The 17,147-nt window shown below is 37.6% G+C and overlaps 2 protein-coding genes across 5 annotated transcripts; one reads left to right on the plus strand and one right to left on the minus strand.

Moving 5' to 3' along the window:
* Nucleotides 1-1,136: 1,136 nt before the first annotated feature.
* LOC143902923 (uncharacterized protein KIAA2013 homolog) lies at nt 1,137-8,824 on the minus strand. 2 transcript variants are annotated; one of them, XM_077416179.1, is made up of 8 exons: nt 8,685-8,824; nt 7,626-8,254; nt 6,688-7,159; nt 6,363-6,600; nt 6,032-6,270; nt 5,727-5,954; nt 5,251-5,525; nt 1,137-5,054 (listed from the first exon to the last, which is right to left on the minus strand). In XM_077416179.1, exons 2-8 carry the CDS (start codon nt 7,804-7,806, stop codon nt 4,867-4,869), a joined length of 1,821 nt encoding a protein of 606 aa, XP_077272305.1. In that variant the 5' UTR covers nt 7,807-8,254; nt 8,685-8,824; the 3' UTR covers nt 1,137-4,866. The 2 variants fall into 2 exon arrangements, with proteins under 2 accessions (XP_077272305.1, XP_077272304.1); XM_077416178.1 differs by lacking the exon at nt 8,685-8,824 and having other exon boundaries at nt 7,626-8,664.
* A 59-nt stretch (nt 8,825-8,883) lies between these two features.
* On the plus strand, nt 8,884-16,938 carry LOC143902922 (uncharacterized). Of its 3 annotated transcripts, none has more exons than XM_077416175.1 (10): nt 8,884-9,024; nt 10,034-10,241; nt 11,399-11,508; nt 12,168-12,263; nt 12,355-12,520; nt 12,826-13,525; nt 13,673-14,060; nt 14,287-14,598; nt 14,699-15,118; nt 15,533-16,938. In XM_077416175.1, exons 2-10 carry the CDS (start codon nt 10,200-10,202, stop codon nt 16,017-16,019), a joined length of 2,721 nt encoding a protein of 906 aa, XP_077272301.1. In that variant the 5' UTR covers nt 8,884-9,024; nt 10,034-10,199; the 3' UTR covers nt 16,020-16,938. The 3 variants fall into 3 exon arrangements, with proteins under 3 accessions (XP_077272301.1, XP_077272303.1, XP_077272302.1); XM_077416177.1 differs by having other exon boundaries at nt 12,868-13,525; XM_077416176.1 differs by having other exon boundaries at nt 9,005-9,143.
* The last annotated feature ends 209 nt before the right edge of the window (nt 16,939-17,147 follow it).

The raw sequence follows: 17,147 nt of genomic DNA on the forward strand, positions 1-17,147 counted from the left end.
AGCTGAAACCTGAAACCCTCATTTTTCCACTCTTTAATGCCTTATATCTTGGAAACTGTCCATTTTTGGACTTGGTACCTATGGACACTTTTTATCAGCATGTTATGAACTACATTATCCTACATTATTTTTAAATTTGACTGGGAGCCAAAACCCCCCATGACCGTTGCAGGGTCCTTTTTAATTTGCAGATTTGCACAATTTTTATCTTCTCTTAAGTGTATTTTGTTTTTAAATCGTTTGATTGTGAGTCCGTTTTTAACGTTTGTAATCAAATAGGTTTTTTGTAATCAACAATTTTATTTTAGTTGTGGTGTCTTTAGCCGACACTTTTAGTAATGAACAGATTTGGCGATAACTGCATGATAACTATAATTAATTGGAAATCATTTGTGATTTACAAATATACCAGTCGTATTATGTTTGGAATTAATAAATTTCTTAATTATTTGCAAAATAAGTTTAATTAATAATTATACTGTGTATGCGCGAAATGTACTCAGGGCTCCTGCGCACAAAAGCGCATCGATGCGTTTGTCGCGTGCACTTCGCGCATGTGCAGTACATTGCAGTTAACTAAACTTATTAACTAAACTATTATTTTGCAAATAATTAAGAAATTTATTAACTCACAAAGGTAACACTGGTATATTTGTAAATCACAAATAATTTCCTATTAATTACAGTTATCGGTTATCACAAAATCTGTTTATTAAAAACGAACTTACAATCAATCACAAATAATTTACAAACGAAATACACTAGCGTTTTCGATTTGTTGACTCGACCCGACTCAGGTCAACTTGGGTCAGACTAAAAATTCGGAAAAATGATAAATGAACTATATCCAATAGAGTTTCGCATCTAATAAATTTGAGAATAATGGAAAGATAAAACTTCTTTATTTATAACAATTGTTATAATATGTACCCTTATAATCCTCTAAAAATTTATCTGTTGACGTTAATTGTCGGGTCTCCGAACTCTCGCTTTGGCAACGGTCGACATCACCTTCCTTCGAAGCCACCGTGTACGTTTTCCGACTCCGTAAACCTAGAGTAGTCTCGTCTTAAACTTAACGAAATAATAAACTTTCTTCTTCTTCTTATGACGCCGTCTCCTTTCGAAGGTTGGCGATCCAAATGGCCAACATAGTTTTAGATACGGCCATGCGAAAAATGTCCACTGAAGTACAGCCAAACCATCTTCTGATGTCTTTCAGCCAGGAATTTTGGCGCCTGCCGATGGATCTCTTCGCTTGAATCTTACCTTGGATGATCAGTCGCATGAGTTCGTATCTTTCTCCTCACATCAGATGTCCTATATATCTCGTCTTTCTCTCTCTGATTGTCAACATGAGTTCCTTCTGCTTATGCATACGGCTGAGGACTTCCTCATTGGTTATTTTATTTACCCATGATATGCGCAACATACGACGGTATAGATACATCTCGAAAGCATCTATTTTCTTTTCCGTATTTGGGTCAAGAGTCCAGCTTTCGCAACCGTATAACAGGGTAGAGAATATGTAGCATCTGATCATACGGACCTTGAGGTCCAAACTTAGATCCGATCTCGTGAAGAACGTCTTCATATTCGTAAATGTTCTTCTAGCCTACTTGATTCTTGATCTGATCTCTTTCTTAGGGTCATATAGACTGCAATGGTCATGATGGTTCCAAGATATTTGAAGGACGAGACTTGTTCCACAGTTGCCCCCTTAATAATGAGATGTGCACGCACATGTGTCTTAGAGAAAACCATGGTTTTGGTTTTCGTAGTATTCGTGAAGAGGCCAAAGCTTTCACTGTGTCAAACTATGCAGTCCATCATGTTTTGCAGGTCATGCATGTTCTCTGCTAACACAACGGTATCGTCAGCATATCTGATATTATTAATCGTCCTGCCATTAATCCTGATTCCACCAGTAATTCCCTCTAGAGCTTCCTTGAAAATAGCCTCCGAGTATATATTGAATAGTAGTAGTGATAAGACACATCCCTGCCGCACTCCTTTCTTGATGAGAGTTGTTTCCGACGTTGCTGATTCCAGTCTAACTTCTGCGGTTTGTTGCTAGTAGAGGTTTGAGATTAAGCGTATTTCTTCTCTGTCGATCCCAGTCGCTCTGAGCATCTCTATTACCTTTAATGACCTCTAATTACTTCTAAACTTTCTTAGAGGTATAATTAATTGCGCTGATTTTCTACATATTTACTAGATATACTGCTCGTGCGACGTCCTTGCAAGAATGTCGCATGAACGTCGATGAAGGCAAGTCGCGAATCGAATTACTCTCTAGTGGTCGATCGTCACACCCTTATTGATCCCTCGCATATCCCTAAGGATACGTCCTTATATACTACTTTCACGTTATACTACATTTTATCAATGGTGACTTCCAATTTTACATATGCGGCCATGAGAGCCTCAACATCCGTTACTCTCGGACAACTTTCTTTCCACTTAGAAATATTCGAGAGCATATCGACAATCGCGGCTCTCATCTACTTAACTGGATAACGAAGAACAGAAGTTGGATGGCATCGTTCTTCGTCTGAAAGTACCGATGTTTTCGTCAAACTATATATGGAACGTGCTGTATACGATGAGCTAACTATATAGCTTCTGTAAGGAAAACATGGGCGTTTCAGCAAGACCCTCTGTTCGATGGATGTCATAAGCATCTATTATCTTTCACGCACTGGTGATCCTAAAGCCGTGATCCTAACCGGTTTTTTCAGTTTTTTTCTTAGCACTAATCTTTTAATTGGCTTTATAGAAATGCAAAATTCTTGTCTAGAATTAAAGTACGCATCAAAATCTAGGTCAAGGTGGTCGAATTTATATGTGGTGGTCGTCACGTATAACAAAAAATATTAATTTTTTTTTCGTTTTTGATATAAATTCGACCACCATGACCTAGATTTTGATGCGTACTTTAATTCTAGACAAGAATTTTGCATTTCTATAATCTAGAAATGTTGACATTACCGACGTCGAGGAAGTTCAGCCTTCACGTTAGGATCCCCTTAACTGTTTTATATTTCACGCAGCATACTATTGTGATCCAGTTAAACAATTGATGTAACTGTCAATCGCATCATATGTTTCTAAAAATTCAAACAACATATTTCAAAGCAAATTAAAATGTATTTATCCAAATTATTTCGCATACACTATTTATATTTTATATATTTGCGTTTGAAATATTTTGTGCAGTATCTATCGTGTCCAATCCTAGATACACACGATAATAATTTGTATTATTTGTTAATCAGCTGAAGAATTATATTTATATTAGTCTATACAAATACCGTATTTCTCTTTCCCCATTGATCATTTTTAGCTGATTATAGCAGCTTGTTACATTTTTAAAATAGAAAAAATATACATATAAAAAGTAATATATAGAAAATAATACAAAAGTTATATAAAAATATGTAAAGACTGAATTAAAATACTATGTATTTTTGATGTCTCTCTGCGGAATTTCCCCAATAAAAATTAGCTTTGTCTGCATAAAATTTCCTTTCGACAGTGCCTTTCAGCGTTACAATTCACTCTTTGGACATCAATGTGACACGATGGGCGACCGGAGTCGGCGATGAGTTTCACATTCCACGTATAGTATGTGCATCGATAACTGCCCGATGAGATACATCTGTCTCTTTTCAATTTTCTGATTAAATAAAATTATTGTTTTGCGTGCATGAAATCATGTTCATTAAACGTATTTCAATCGAGTGAGGATTAATGCGATCAGTTACTGCCATTCATCGTTTCATCATTGATGATGATAATCATCATTCATAAGCATTTGAGGGTACTTGGCCACATTTATTAGTTGCTTTCTATTTACATCAAAACTTACTTATGTAAGAATTATTTCCCGCTTGTGACGTCATAACCCAGTTGAATGAACGTTCTTTTTGCATGCTGGCAAGTGAGATTCAGTTGAGTTTTTATCCACAATCGAGACCGTGTGCTTTAACGAATCTAATAGACTCACATTAAAATTAAGTGAGATTATGAGCCGGTATTGTTAACCGATAGCTTTTTCACCAAAATAAGCGGGTAAGTACACAAAATGACTTATCTTGCCTGAGTATAAAATACTCACATAACTGAGTAACTCAGATCACTCGAGTGTAAATGGAAAGCAACTATTATCTCATTGTTAGGCAAGTATCACTTAGCATTTGTACCTTATTTCTAATCAATAATATCATCCTACGTTGTTACATTATATAATATATGTATGCGTTTATTTACGTTATAGTACAGTTTATTATTACTTAACATATTCTCTAATAAATGTTGTCAACAAATTATTTTTGTCGTATAATCAGCACCAAATGCGACTGATTGATCTTACAATCCTTTTCTCTTAACAAGTTACGTCCAGATTCCATACAAGAACAAGAGTAACAATATAAAAACTAGACAAATACTTTGACTTATGATTTTAGAAAAATTCATAGACAAATGTTCGCTCGTAGCTTTTGACCAGAAAACTTAATACATCATATACTTTCTTCTCGCATCAAGAACGAAGAACGAAGAACGAAGAACGAAGAACGAAAAATGAGATTAAATGAAATAAACTATCATTGCATGAAAATAATAATTTGCAATAGTCGCAAAGTATATGTTCACTTCAATAAATGCTATAAAAATACGATTTATACATTAAGACGCGCACACACGTATCCACTTTTCATCACTTGAAAAAATAATTAGTCCACTAACTATGCGACTTGCAAAAATATATTTATATATACATATATATATATATACATATATATAGACATGTTATAATATACATATATACATCTCATGTTAACAAGAAAATTATGTACAATTATATCACGGCTTATTATATCGAACTCGCGGCCGATCCTGGTGACCGTAATACTCGTTACAAATAAGCTTACATAGAAACAGATGGAACACAATTATCAGGAAACATATGCTAACCCAGAATAACGTGGGCAAGCCTCCGAGCTGATGTCCGTGCTTGTGCAAAGCCATCAACTGGTGATCATGTGCCGGCGCTGGAAAAGATATATACATTCATGTTTTGATAATGATTTTCTATGCTAAAAACATTAACTTTTCGATTTTAATTTTATTGCAAGAAAAAAAACAAAGCTTTTTCATAAAAAAAAAAGAAATTTTGATTCCTTATCAAAATAAAGATTTTTTGAATTAATCTGAATGATAATACTTAAATTATATTTTTTAGCCTACCATCGTCCACTTCATGCACGTGCAGGGCATTACGAAGATCTTGCATGTGCTGATGATCAGACGTTATGTAAAGTATCGCGGTTAGCGGTTTCGTCAACTTTACAGGAAAATTCGTGCAGGTCTGGTCTAGAGGAACTGGCGCATCTAAACAGCCGGCATCACATCCGTAATAAACACTATCACTTTTATCCAAAGCTACTCCTAATATCGCGCGATTGTCTTCACCAACTGTTACGGATATATTTACATGTGTTAAGTTTCCGTAACTTATACGCCTAAAAGAAATATGATATCAATGGTAAATAAATTCATTAACAGTATTACACAATAGTATTAAAGATACTCATATAATAATACTTTTATAAAAATAATTTAAAAGAATGTTTTCGTTTGCTAAATTGTTTTTTCATAACCTGTTTTTAATTTTTAATATTGTATTTTTAATTATATTCACCTTATAGTCGATAATAACGTACCTAAACAAATAATCGCGATGAAGATACTGCGGATCGATATTAAATTCAAGATGTTGATTACTGAATCTGAAGCTACCGAGACTCAGTACGATTGCCTGCTGTACAGCCGCGGGACCTCCGGTCACTAGATGATGGCAACCTTGCTTTTCCAACGTTATCAACCATGCCTCGACTATCTCATTTACGGCGTCGATGGTCGACGTATCTTTCCATAACCGAGGCGCGTCCCTAAGCAAAAAAAAATCATAATTATTACTTACGTGTAAATTATTTCAAACGGCAAACATAATTCCAATCATGCTTACATGGTGTGGTGACCCCGGTAGCAACCTTCGTTCATAGCAACGTTTTTCTCAACATCCTGAACACTCCGCGACACCTGAGATAATACGTAATACATGGTGGAATTAATCTTGTGACCGTTGATAGCGCCGTCGGCTTTGGAATCACTTATTCTCAGACTCGTGTACCAATAACTCTGCCAGAGATTTATATGCTCCTCTCTCAGGCTTCGTTGCTGGCGTGAAATCGCCTTCTTCATCAGCTACACAACGAAGAATAATGATGCATATCTCTTCTTTCTGGGAAACGATAAATTCATGAAATTAAAGATTCAAGAATTCCTCGTTTGCTTACATCGATAGCTCTCTTCTTAGTCGTTTCGCGTTCCACGTGATATTGCTCGAACGAGATCGGCTCGCTGTATTGAATGCTCGATAGAAATTCCAATTTGACGGAACTGCGTGCTTTCACCTGCACCGTTTTAGGCGGAACCTTGTAAATTATCGATACAACTATGATCTTGTTAGAGTTGGGCGCGGATATGAATCCAGACACAAAAGAGTAGTCGTGATTAAGCCCATCAACCTGAATTCTAACATTACAAAATAAATGACGACAAATTAAAAAATGCCGATATGTTTTTATTTAATTATATTCAATTCTAACGCTATCGTATTACCTGATGGGTTCTATATGAGAATTACTCCAATGGGTAGACTCCTGCGGCTTCAATGATACTTCTTGAGATAGTGAAAATGGATTGGAGACCTTTACAGTCTGCACCAAAATTCCATCAAGATCTCTATGAGCATAGTATTGAAATTCTATGTGATATCCCTCTCTAAGGCACTGATATTTATAAACAATCCCGTTTGTAAAATGAACAACCGTTGCTTCTCGATAAGCGCTATCTTTGGGTATAGAATGTGAGATCAATGGTTGCCACTGTACAGGCAGCAAAAGCGCTCTCCTGTGTTTAATATACAGCCAGGCTTCCGGAGAAACAGGAACGCCAAAAACACCGTTGCCAATGTACGGCAGATAAGAATGCTCATTCTTCATAGGTGGGTTGTGCAGAATGTTTACGTTATACTCAACAGCATCAAAGTAGAAGCTAGCCAATCTCTCATTCATGCAATGATCTTCAAATGCTGCGGAAAAGTATACGTATTAGTACTTCTGTAATAATCGCTATAGAAAGATGTAAAGGCAATTCTATATCACAGCAGAATATTCAACCAAAATATGTTTTGCATAATTTTGAAGTAAATTTGAAAAAATGAAAAATACTTCTCTCTATATATGTCAGTTTATATTACAAGAATAATTGATAGCAATTTGAATCTTAATTTATCTAATTAATGTATTTATTTTTAAACAAACTATTTGGCAGAAGGGTTTAAAACTTGACCATTGATTAATGATATTAACATATAAAAAACCAATTTCATATTCAAATCAGAAAGTACTTGGATTGCACCACCAACTATCTAGATCAACTGATCTAGATCGATGAAAAGATATTAGTTCTATTTATAAATATCTCCAGAGATTTCCAAAGAGGTTTTACACAGTTAATCATGATACTCCAATCATCTGAACTAACGAAGCGCTTACTTTCTATGGGCTCCCTGGAAGAGGTAAAGAGCCACTGGGCGAAGGGTGGGCCGAAGTACAGCAGCAGGCCACCGAACACCAGAATGATCAAGAGGATCTTGCGATACGAGTAATTGCCGTCCAGGACACGACGCACGCGTTTGCCGAACTCGCGGCCGTCCAACATACCGCCGGTCCTCATCGTCGCGAGGCCGTTCGCGCGCCGGTGAAACGCGTATGCCCGAACACTGTCACAGGTCCAGTCGTCCCACTCCCACCGACGATCGTGGACATAACCTTATCGTCGAAGAAAAACGCTCCCACGAATCACCAACGCCCGGCAGCCACGTTTTCGTCCGGTCGCTTTCGAATCACGCGGCTCGGCACGCGCCCGGAATGTCAGGGCGCATCGTCAGAAGTCCCGTATACTCGTACGCGATATAAACAAACTTGCACATCGGTGTAATCGACCGCATCGGCAAGCGAACGAATCAGACGTTAGCAAGCGGTGGGGCTTTGACATATGTAAATTCTGTGTGACTGGCAGGATTTCCGATTTTGACCGTAAACCGTAATACAAAAATGACGAAAGTTGCAACATATCCCTGACAGCTCTCTCAATTGATCCTATTTCATAAGTTTCATGATATCTAAAAAGAAATTTTGTTATTACTTTTCAATAATAATATGTATATAATTTAACTTATTCCCTTGTAACATATTGCATTTCATAAGGAAAATTATTATTTATTTTGACATATTCAGTAATTTTTCAATAACTTTCATCTTATTTCACTTTTCATCGATTTCATACTTTCAGTAAAATATTTCCATCAGAGCCGCTAAAAATATGAAATTTTGATTTATTAAATTTCGATTTCGGATTTGCAATTAGCAACCGCGAAAACCCGCATATACTAAAATTCAACAAACATATGTTCAACAGAAAAATTTGTGCAACAATTAAAGGGATAATCCGTCAAAGTATACTGCGTTTTAAAAGATCGAGCTTCGCATGGAACCGGGCGACGAGGCGCGCACGTCACTCCTGCCCCGCGACCTCAAAAATCGAACGCGTACAGTCCCAGACTCCAGCACTCCAGACCCAGACTCCAGACTCCAGTGCGCTCGGGGAGCGCGCGACCAGACGATTGTGCGATCACGTCATTGAGTCGTCACCATCGACGTTACGGCACAACGACGACGGCGACGACGATGCGGACGATGTCGCGTAATAACGTCGAGTATTGACGACGGCCACCGACGACAGCTGGCGGGGCGACGTCCGGCCGCGACGTCTTCCCCGCGACGACCACGTTCAAAACATCGACGTCGAGGTCGATATCCCCGATCGTCCTGCACCGACCGCGTAACTCTTGCCAGAAAGACACACATGGCCGTCCCGGACGCGTATAATTAGGCGAGTTAGAAAGCGAGCATGTCTCGTTGCAGCGCGAAGCACTTTTCTCGAAGCGCACATCATAGGTTGAGCACGCATACACACATATATGGTCACCTCCGTAATTCCCAGTTTCCCCAGTAAGCAAATAGCTCGTAGTGTGTGACAACAGATTGAACAGCAAATTTACTCAGATATTACAACGCGGATCCGGTATTATTTGTGTCTGCATTTAAGCTCGTGTTTACCCCGCAGAGCCTGCCGATGTAATCTGACAGCGGATTGTCGGCAGAAACCGAACGGAATCTGTCATTTCGCAAGCATTTAAATAGAATGCGTCATTTAAATGGTTACAAAACAGCATATTTTGCTCAGTTTCTGCAGTCAATTTGCCATCGTAATCCGTTATATTTCTGTTTGGTATTCTATCGACAAGATTTGTAGCAGACGCTTTCAAAATCTGTTCGCGACAGATTTGTCTATCCAGGGTTATTGTCCAAATATCAAATTAACGGTATACTACTTAGACAAGAGAATATTATTTGATTTGTTAATATCACTTTATCAGTATATATTAATTAAACTACATTTACATTTGGGCTATCAATTTTTCAACGATGTTTGTTAATCAAGAATGGAGAGTGTTGTTAGAGAGAGTGATGAATTAACTCATTAAGTAACTTCGAAAGGTATATGATTGGAGCGAGGAATAAATAATGAAGATTTTAATTTCAATGATGCCATTATGTCGATACGAATCAAAGGAGACACCTCAGTAGTATGTCAAAGGATTAAGTTTATCGTTTGAGTTTTTTAGTGACAAGGATTGCGATAAGCCTGTTTGTAATGTGAAGAAATGTAGTCTTTGGTAATCGCTGCACGTGAGACTTTCCAATCTCGATTAACAAAGTTTTAAAAATATGTATTCTATTTACAATTAGACAAGAGAATATTCTTTAGTTTGTTAATATCACTTTACCAGTGTATGTTAATTGAACTATATTTTAAACTTGGGCTATCAATTTTTTAGTTTATTCCGTTTGATTGCTGTAGTCAAATATATGGTGAACACCTAAAATCGATGATATGAATTGCAATCAATGCGCGAAGGACTGGCAATATGCAAGAATCATGATAACTAAAGATTCATCCTGAAATATTATACTTATTTGGAAAAGGACCAATACAGTGGCAATATGTTTGGTTGTCCTAGAGAGGCTGTACGTGTCAAAGTTAAGGTATGTATGACCAATCGCAGAAACTTTTAATTGCCAAATACACTTTTACTTTATTTTAATAACTACTACTATACTATATATTTAATTACTATTTTAATAATTTAATATGATGTATCTAATCTCTCTCTCTCTATATATTTCATTGAGCATAGAAATATAAAATAGAACAGCGAATTATAATGGCAACTATTCAGGATACTTCAGATTTTACACCATGACAGTCCCTTAAGAAAGGTCATTTCAGGATAAAAATCCTAATATCAAAATATTATACCAATATATAATAATATATGTAATAACTATAATAGTTTTTGAAAAGTGTTTAAAATTGATCAATCAAATTGTCCGAAATTTGCACGCTCAGAGCCCCCCTATTCTGTAACTCTTAACGACAGTTTTGTTACCGTTATACTTGCGTTGCGCAGATATTATGTATATGTATAGTAAAAAAGCTGCGCAACGACAATATAACGATAACGAAACTGTCGTTAAGAGTTACAGAATAGCAGAGGTATGATACATTGCAGCAGTGAAGATATGAGAGTCGTCATTTATTTATTATACTCTTATACATATGACAGCTTTGACAGTTTGATATGTATCGCGTTTCAAAACCCATTCTCATGCTTTTTATTCTGCTACTATTATTATTAAGATGTTCAATGTATTAATTAATTAGTAATCCGCATATTAATGTAATAAAATCAAGAAGTAATTCTAACAATAATATATGCAGAATATAAACCACATTATATCAAGAATAGGATTGATGATTGAGATCATCTTATTCTGTAGAATCGTGCCTCAGCGGCGTGACTCCCGAATACCTTGATTCGTCAATTTTAAACACTTCTCATTTAGAAACCATTATAGCTTTGATATTTTTGATACTGAAATTTCAAAGTGATCTCGGAAGTCTGCTATTGACTATTGTCACGCAAAGTCTGAGACATTCTGTATAACATGTGATATAACTATATCGATTATTGTATAAGATCACCATTAATATGATAAATTAATTACAATAGAACATAATTATGTCATATGACTGTGTACATATTTTCTGTACCTTTACAATATCTACTTACAATGTCTCACTGTATGTGAACATGGAGTTAACGAAGGACAATAACAGAAATACCCTTTTTTTTTTTCAGAAGTGTGAAACTAGGCATCAACCTGAATACCGCAAGTTCAGCGTGGATCCTCAGATAACGTCAATAGAAGTGTTGCAAAGTATTCTTATAAAGGCTTTTGACATAAAAGGGTGAGTCATATTAATAATAATAAAATTTATTAATGTGATTTAACAGTTTTTGAATGACGAGTGTTCGTAAAAATTTGTGCGAAAAATGCCAAGTAGCACGTTCACGTTTCTCCTGTTTCATGTTGAAAAGTGTCGTGATAAGTAAAAGTAAAATTTGCTACATGTATAGTTTTTTTATTTATTTCTAATAAATTAAATTAAGTTCTCAGAATTGCGATAGAAGCTAAACGCATTATTAGTGTACTACGGTACTCGTCAGCACTTTTTGATATAAAGAATAAATAGTGTGCGTTGCGCGTGACGTTAAAATAATATGTTACATTTATTAGTTAAAAGCTTTTAAGATAATCTTTATATTAAAAAATACAATTTTTATTAATATATATCTCGGTTTGTGTTTAAATACATAATATTAGAAAAAATATTCTATATTTTAATAGTTTAATTCTTTCTTCTCTTTTTACTCATGATAATATGATTAGATAATGTGATATAGATGATATACGCATGCTATTTTCCGTCATTCAAATCATTATAGCAACATGAAACAGCACAAAACGGTTACTCGAGGCAAATGCATGTGCAAATATCCTTGAATTTATCGAAGCGTGCCGTAAAATATTAAGCAGAATGCCGTAAAATTCGCTCGCGTGCCGTAGGGAGTTTACCGTTTCGTATCGAGCGATTGATGACTATGGGTCGGAGACGTATCTCTTCCTACTCTCGGACTGGGACTTGGACGCCGCGTTTATCAGGTGACCAACTGATTAATTCCAACTAATAGATGAAACAGATATAATATACTCTGATAGACTGATAACCATAGTCTAACACAATATCTTTCAGCGCGTCGGAGCCGTACCTTTATCTACAGGTGAACCTGAAGCCTTTTGGTGAAACTGGAGACTGCGAGTGCTACTGGGAGCAAAATGCGCAGGAAGTTTCGACACGTCAGCAGGAGACTGGGTTTCCTTACAGGACACCTAAGTTGCCCGGTCTTATAATGAATAAAGTAAGTGCCGTCGCGCCTTCAGTGATGATCAGCAGTCGCAGAAGGCAGCATTGAAAGTTTCACAAACGCCTAGTTTTTTCTTCTGCAAAAATGTCGAAGAAAAGGACAAAACACGGAAATTAACTAAACCCTTAGTGCATATTTTTCATTCAGTTAAAAGTCGCGTATGAATCTTTTCAGTTCAATTAAAATTACCTTAGTTTTTTATTTTTTTTCCATTATTTTTGTAATTATTAATTCTTCTAATATTTTTTATTGTTACTTTTATTATTTTATTATTTTTATTTTTATGATTATTATTACAGTTATCAGGTGTATCCAATTTCGCGTTTAATCTTTCGTCACAGATGGAAAGAACGCTGAATATGGTGCAACGTGCATTGGGCAATTTGGGCGAAGAGTCGTCTCATCAGCAGAATGTTCATCCTCCAAGACCGTCTCTGACGGACGCTGAGTTTCGCCGATTTCTAGATCCAATCGGGCAAGTGGTGCACTCCAAGGAATTGAGAGCAGTTATTTACTTCGGCGGGATCGAACCTAGCTTGCGCAAGGTGGTCTGGAAACATATCTTGAACGTGTATCCGGAGGGGATGTCGGGTCGCGAACGGATGGACTACATGAAGAAAAAGGCGCAGGAATATCAGAATCTGCGCGAGCGGTGGCGGATGTTGGTACAAAAGGGACAGAACGTCGGCGATCTCGGCTACGTCACCAGTATGGTGAGGAAGGACGTCCTCAGAACGGACAGGCATCACAAGTTTTACGGTGGTTCAGACGACAATCAGAATATAGCGAGCCTCTTCAACATTTTGACAACGTATGCCTTAAATCATCCGAGTGTAAGTTACTGCCAGGGCATGAGTGACTTAGCCTCGCCCCTTCTTGTCACGATGCGGGATGAAGCACAGTCCTATATCTGCCTCTGCGCCCTCATGAGAAGATTGAAAGACAACTTTATGCTCGACGGTATCGCTATGACTACTAAATTCGCTCATCTAGCCGAAGGTAGATAATCATGAAAAATGTCTCTCGCAATTTATTTAGTCTCCAAGTTTTTAGTCTCGTTTAGAATGCCCTACAATCTGTACATTTCCTTCTTAATAGAATAATATATCATTATATTGGTACTAACTAAGATATATTTCTTTGTAGGTCTTCAACACTATGACCCCGATTTCTATGCGTACTTGAAGTCCCATCAAGCGGACGATCTGCTCTTTTGTTACCGTTGGTTGTTGCTAGAAATGAAACGCGAGTTTGCATTGGACGACGCGCTTAGAATGCTCGAAGTTCTATGGGCGGCTCTGCCAGCATCACCGCCGACCGGCGAACTGAGTCTTGCCGAGGTGCCTTTTCCGCCAGCGTCGCCGCCACCGAGTCCGAACGTGAAGCACATCCGCGAAAATGCGTATACCAAGGTCTGTGCTATTAGACGGCAAAGTTCCTCGGCTAGTATTGCCGCCAGCGTGAGGCGGAAAGCCTTTAGCACTGAGGAATCGACTCTGCAAACATCTACCGAGATTAACGGAGAAACGAAAAGGTTTCTTATTTGTACAATTGCCCGTACTTGAAACTATTTTTTCGAAAATTCGCTTTTTGAATAAAATGTAAAATTTAGTTAAGTTTGTGGGAGACGTAGATAAAGAAATATAAACGAAGACTATAGATAAATACCAATACAATTTTCTTCTTTATTTCTCTTTTACATTGTTGATTGAAGTTTTAAACGGCAACTTTAATTCTTCTAATCAAATACTCATTTTTAGATCCAACTCGCCGTATCAAGCATTCTCCGATTCAGAGAATGATTTGACCAGCACGAAAAATAGAAGGAATAACGAATCGACAGAAAAGTGCCTAAGTACAGATTCTCTTACTGTTAAATCGAAACGCTCGAATCTACTGGAACTGAAAGAGAAGCTGTCTGCCCCCAACAAAGAACAGATTAAGAACAGTGAACAGAACGACAACTCTGAAAAGAAATGTGCGCGAGTGGTGAAGAATTTGAATGAGTTCTTAAACTTTACTAGTCTTAATCGTAGTAAAGTCACGCCGAGCGACGCCGAACCTGAGCTCAGGTAATTATCTTCGCAGAAAGTACTTCTAAATCGAGATATTCGTGCAAATCGTATTTCGCAAGGTTAGGCGATTCGAAAATATTATATTTCGTTATCGCAGACGTGTCTCGAGCGAAAGCGGCGTCATCAGAGTGTTGAGGGATGAACCGAGTTCACCGGATGATCCTACGGATTTCTTTCCGATGACCACGTCGATGACCAGGGAGTTAAGACTGGAATTGGAATCGCTGGATCGACAAGTGTTCGGACCTTCACCGCCTACAAGCGAGCTACAATGCGACTGCGTGCTATCAAAAAGAGACAGTGACCTACCGGAGAGCGAGACGGAGACGGAATTAGCGAGATGCAGCCCAGCGGCGGACGTGTTCGTATGGGAGAACCCTTTACATACGTTACAACAGAAGCATCATCCCACGACTCCGGACGAGCAAGCGGAATTAGAGTACGACGGAGAGATTTTGGAAGATCAGAACGGCGTAAAATCTGTCACGCCGATTAGGCTGCTTAAACGTACCACTAGGTACGTACTTCTATCCGTAAAAATTTGACAATTTTAACGAACAAAATTCAAGGAATGAACTTTTTGTAAAGATAGTTTAGTTGCTCGCAAATCTAAATTAAATGCCACTTTGATATAGCTTTCTGGTAAGAAATTTTTACATTCTTCCTTTACTTTTCTTATCTAACTTCAAACTATCTATATCTTTATTTATATGTATCGCTTTTATGTTACAATAAAATAATACGGCATAATAATCCTACATCGTAGCTGTGGCAAAACAAGTCATACTTTTCCACAAGTGCAAAGTTAAAATCCTATCGGCATCATTAAAGTTTTAAAGAGATCAATATCGAACCGATCGGACCTAATATAGAAAGCAAAAGTGTGTATTTCGTTATATTTTTTGATTAAAGCACTTTGTTTATCTTTTAGATCTGAGTCGGCATCAGATAGCGAAGAGACCGAGAGTTGGCATCAGAATCCACCTGTACCAGAGAGTCCGACGAAGCAGCAGCAACAGCAACAGCAGCAACAACAACAACAACAACAGCAATCTGTACAAGAACAATGTGAGGAAGCGACGGAGCTGACTAATCTCATACCCGCGGGAACGAGTGAGGATCAACTGGGAGAAAGCTCGTTGCCGCCACCGAACGAGTTCGGCGGCGGCAATCCCTTTCTAATGTTTCTGTGCATCACCCTTTTGCTGCAACATCGAGACTTCGTTATGCGCAATCAAATGGATTACAACGAGATGGCAATGCATTTCGACAAGATGGTTCGCCGTCACAATGTGATCCGTGTACTTAATCAGGCGCGACAACTGTTCGCCGGCTATCTCAGAAGACATTCCATCGCCACATCCTCTTTCTCGGCCAACTCGACTTCCGCCAGCAAGCCGGACTGCGTGAACGTGTAACTCTTTCTCGGTCAAATTAAAAAAAAAAAGCATCAAGTCATAGACGACCTGGGATTTTAAAATTATTTCATTTGAAATAAATAGAATTCAACGGCACATATCACGGAAATTATGTCGCCGACTAAGATTCGGAAGGCTTTAAGAGGACTCAAAATTCTATCACGGCTCTTTCGCTCATAACGTTCGTAGGACATTTATGACACTCGCCGTGGATTCTCCGCAGTCGTATCGCGCGAGCAGTGTCTCTGATTAACCATTTTTTCTTTTGTTTTATATATATATATAATATATATATATTGTGTACAATATAGATATTGTAGAGAGATAAGATACTTTTCAAATAATGGAATGAAGGTCATCCGCTGTAGGCATTGAAAATATCAAAGAAATCTAAACGCGACAACGAATAAATGACCAATGTATAGTGCGAGAGCAATAAAACGCAACGTTACTTACAATAATATAGAAATTTTAGAACTTCTTTTCTCCGTAAGAACAATTTTTCAAAAAAGGTCAAAATGAAGAAGAAAAAAGACGGTTGATCAGAGGTAGCACCGCCTAGGCCCGTACTTATTAGCAATTAGAACGAGTGGATTCGATTGGGAGAGTTCGGGATACAACGATCGGAAGTGCTTAATCCGTGAATGGCACGCGTAGCCCCGTTCGCTCACGCACGTTATCATTCCATCGCGACATAATGCACCCTATCATCAACACGGCATCGACGAACCCTCGTTCGCTGTACCTCGAGGTAGAATTAAGTCCTTAGCTTAACGCATTTGGGTGACGACCGCTTCGTTCTCGACATGCATTAAATTTGTAAGATACACCTATACCTATCCTAACAGCTGAGTCTTACTTTGTTCTCAAACGGTATGCTTGAGAAACGACAATAAAGTGCATTTAATTTTATCGCTGACCAATGAACTTTCATTGATTCTGGACCCGAAGTTACGAGGACATCTTAAGGGGGTCATCCCGTGTGATGACCGTTTTTTTTAAGGTTTTTTTGCATTTTTTTGCGGCGAAATGAAAAAATACAGAGCTTCTAAATTTTTACTATATATTTATTACATCTAAAACTATATGTGTAAATTTTTTTATTTGAAAATATAGCGTCGATGGCGA

This window comes from Temnothorax americanus, unplaced genomic scaffold, assembly GCF_048541705.1.
Source record: "Temnothorax americanus isolate GAGA-0224 unplaced genomic scaffold, ASM4854170v1 Scaffold42, whole genome shotgun sequence".
NCBI classification, from domain to species: Eukaryota; Metazoa; Arthropoda; class Insecta; order Hymenoptera; family Formicidae; genus Temnothorax; species Temnothorax americanus.

Coding starts and splice junctions, on each gene's coding strand:
- LOC143902923 (XM_077416179.1), bottom strand. CDS start 7,806: ATGAGGACCGGCGGTATGTTGGACGGCCGCGAGTTCGGCAAACGCGTG. Junction 5,955..6,031: donor TACCGGGGTCACCACACCAT/GTAAGCATGATT, acceptor TTTTTTGCTTAG/GGACGCGCCTCGGTTATGGA. Junction 5,055..5,250: donor CGTGCATGAAGTGGACGATG/GTAGGCTAAAAA, acceptor TATCTTTTCCAG/CGCCGGCACATGATCACCAG.
- LOC143902922 (XM_077416175.1), top strand. CDS start 10,200: ATGTTTGGTTGTCCTAGAGAGGCTGTACGTGTCAAAGTTAAG. Junction 13,526..13,672: donor ATTCGCTCATCTAGCCGAAG/GTAGATAATCAT, acceptor ATTTCTTTGTAG/GTCTTCAACACTATGACCCC. Junction 14,061..14,286: donor ATTAACGGAGAAACGAAAAG/GTTTCTTATTTG, acceptor ACTCATTTTTAG/ATCCAACTCGCCGTATCAAG.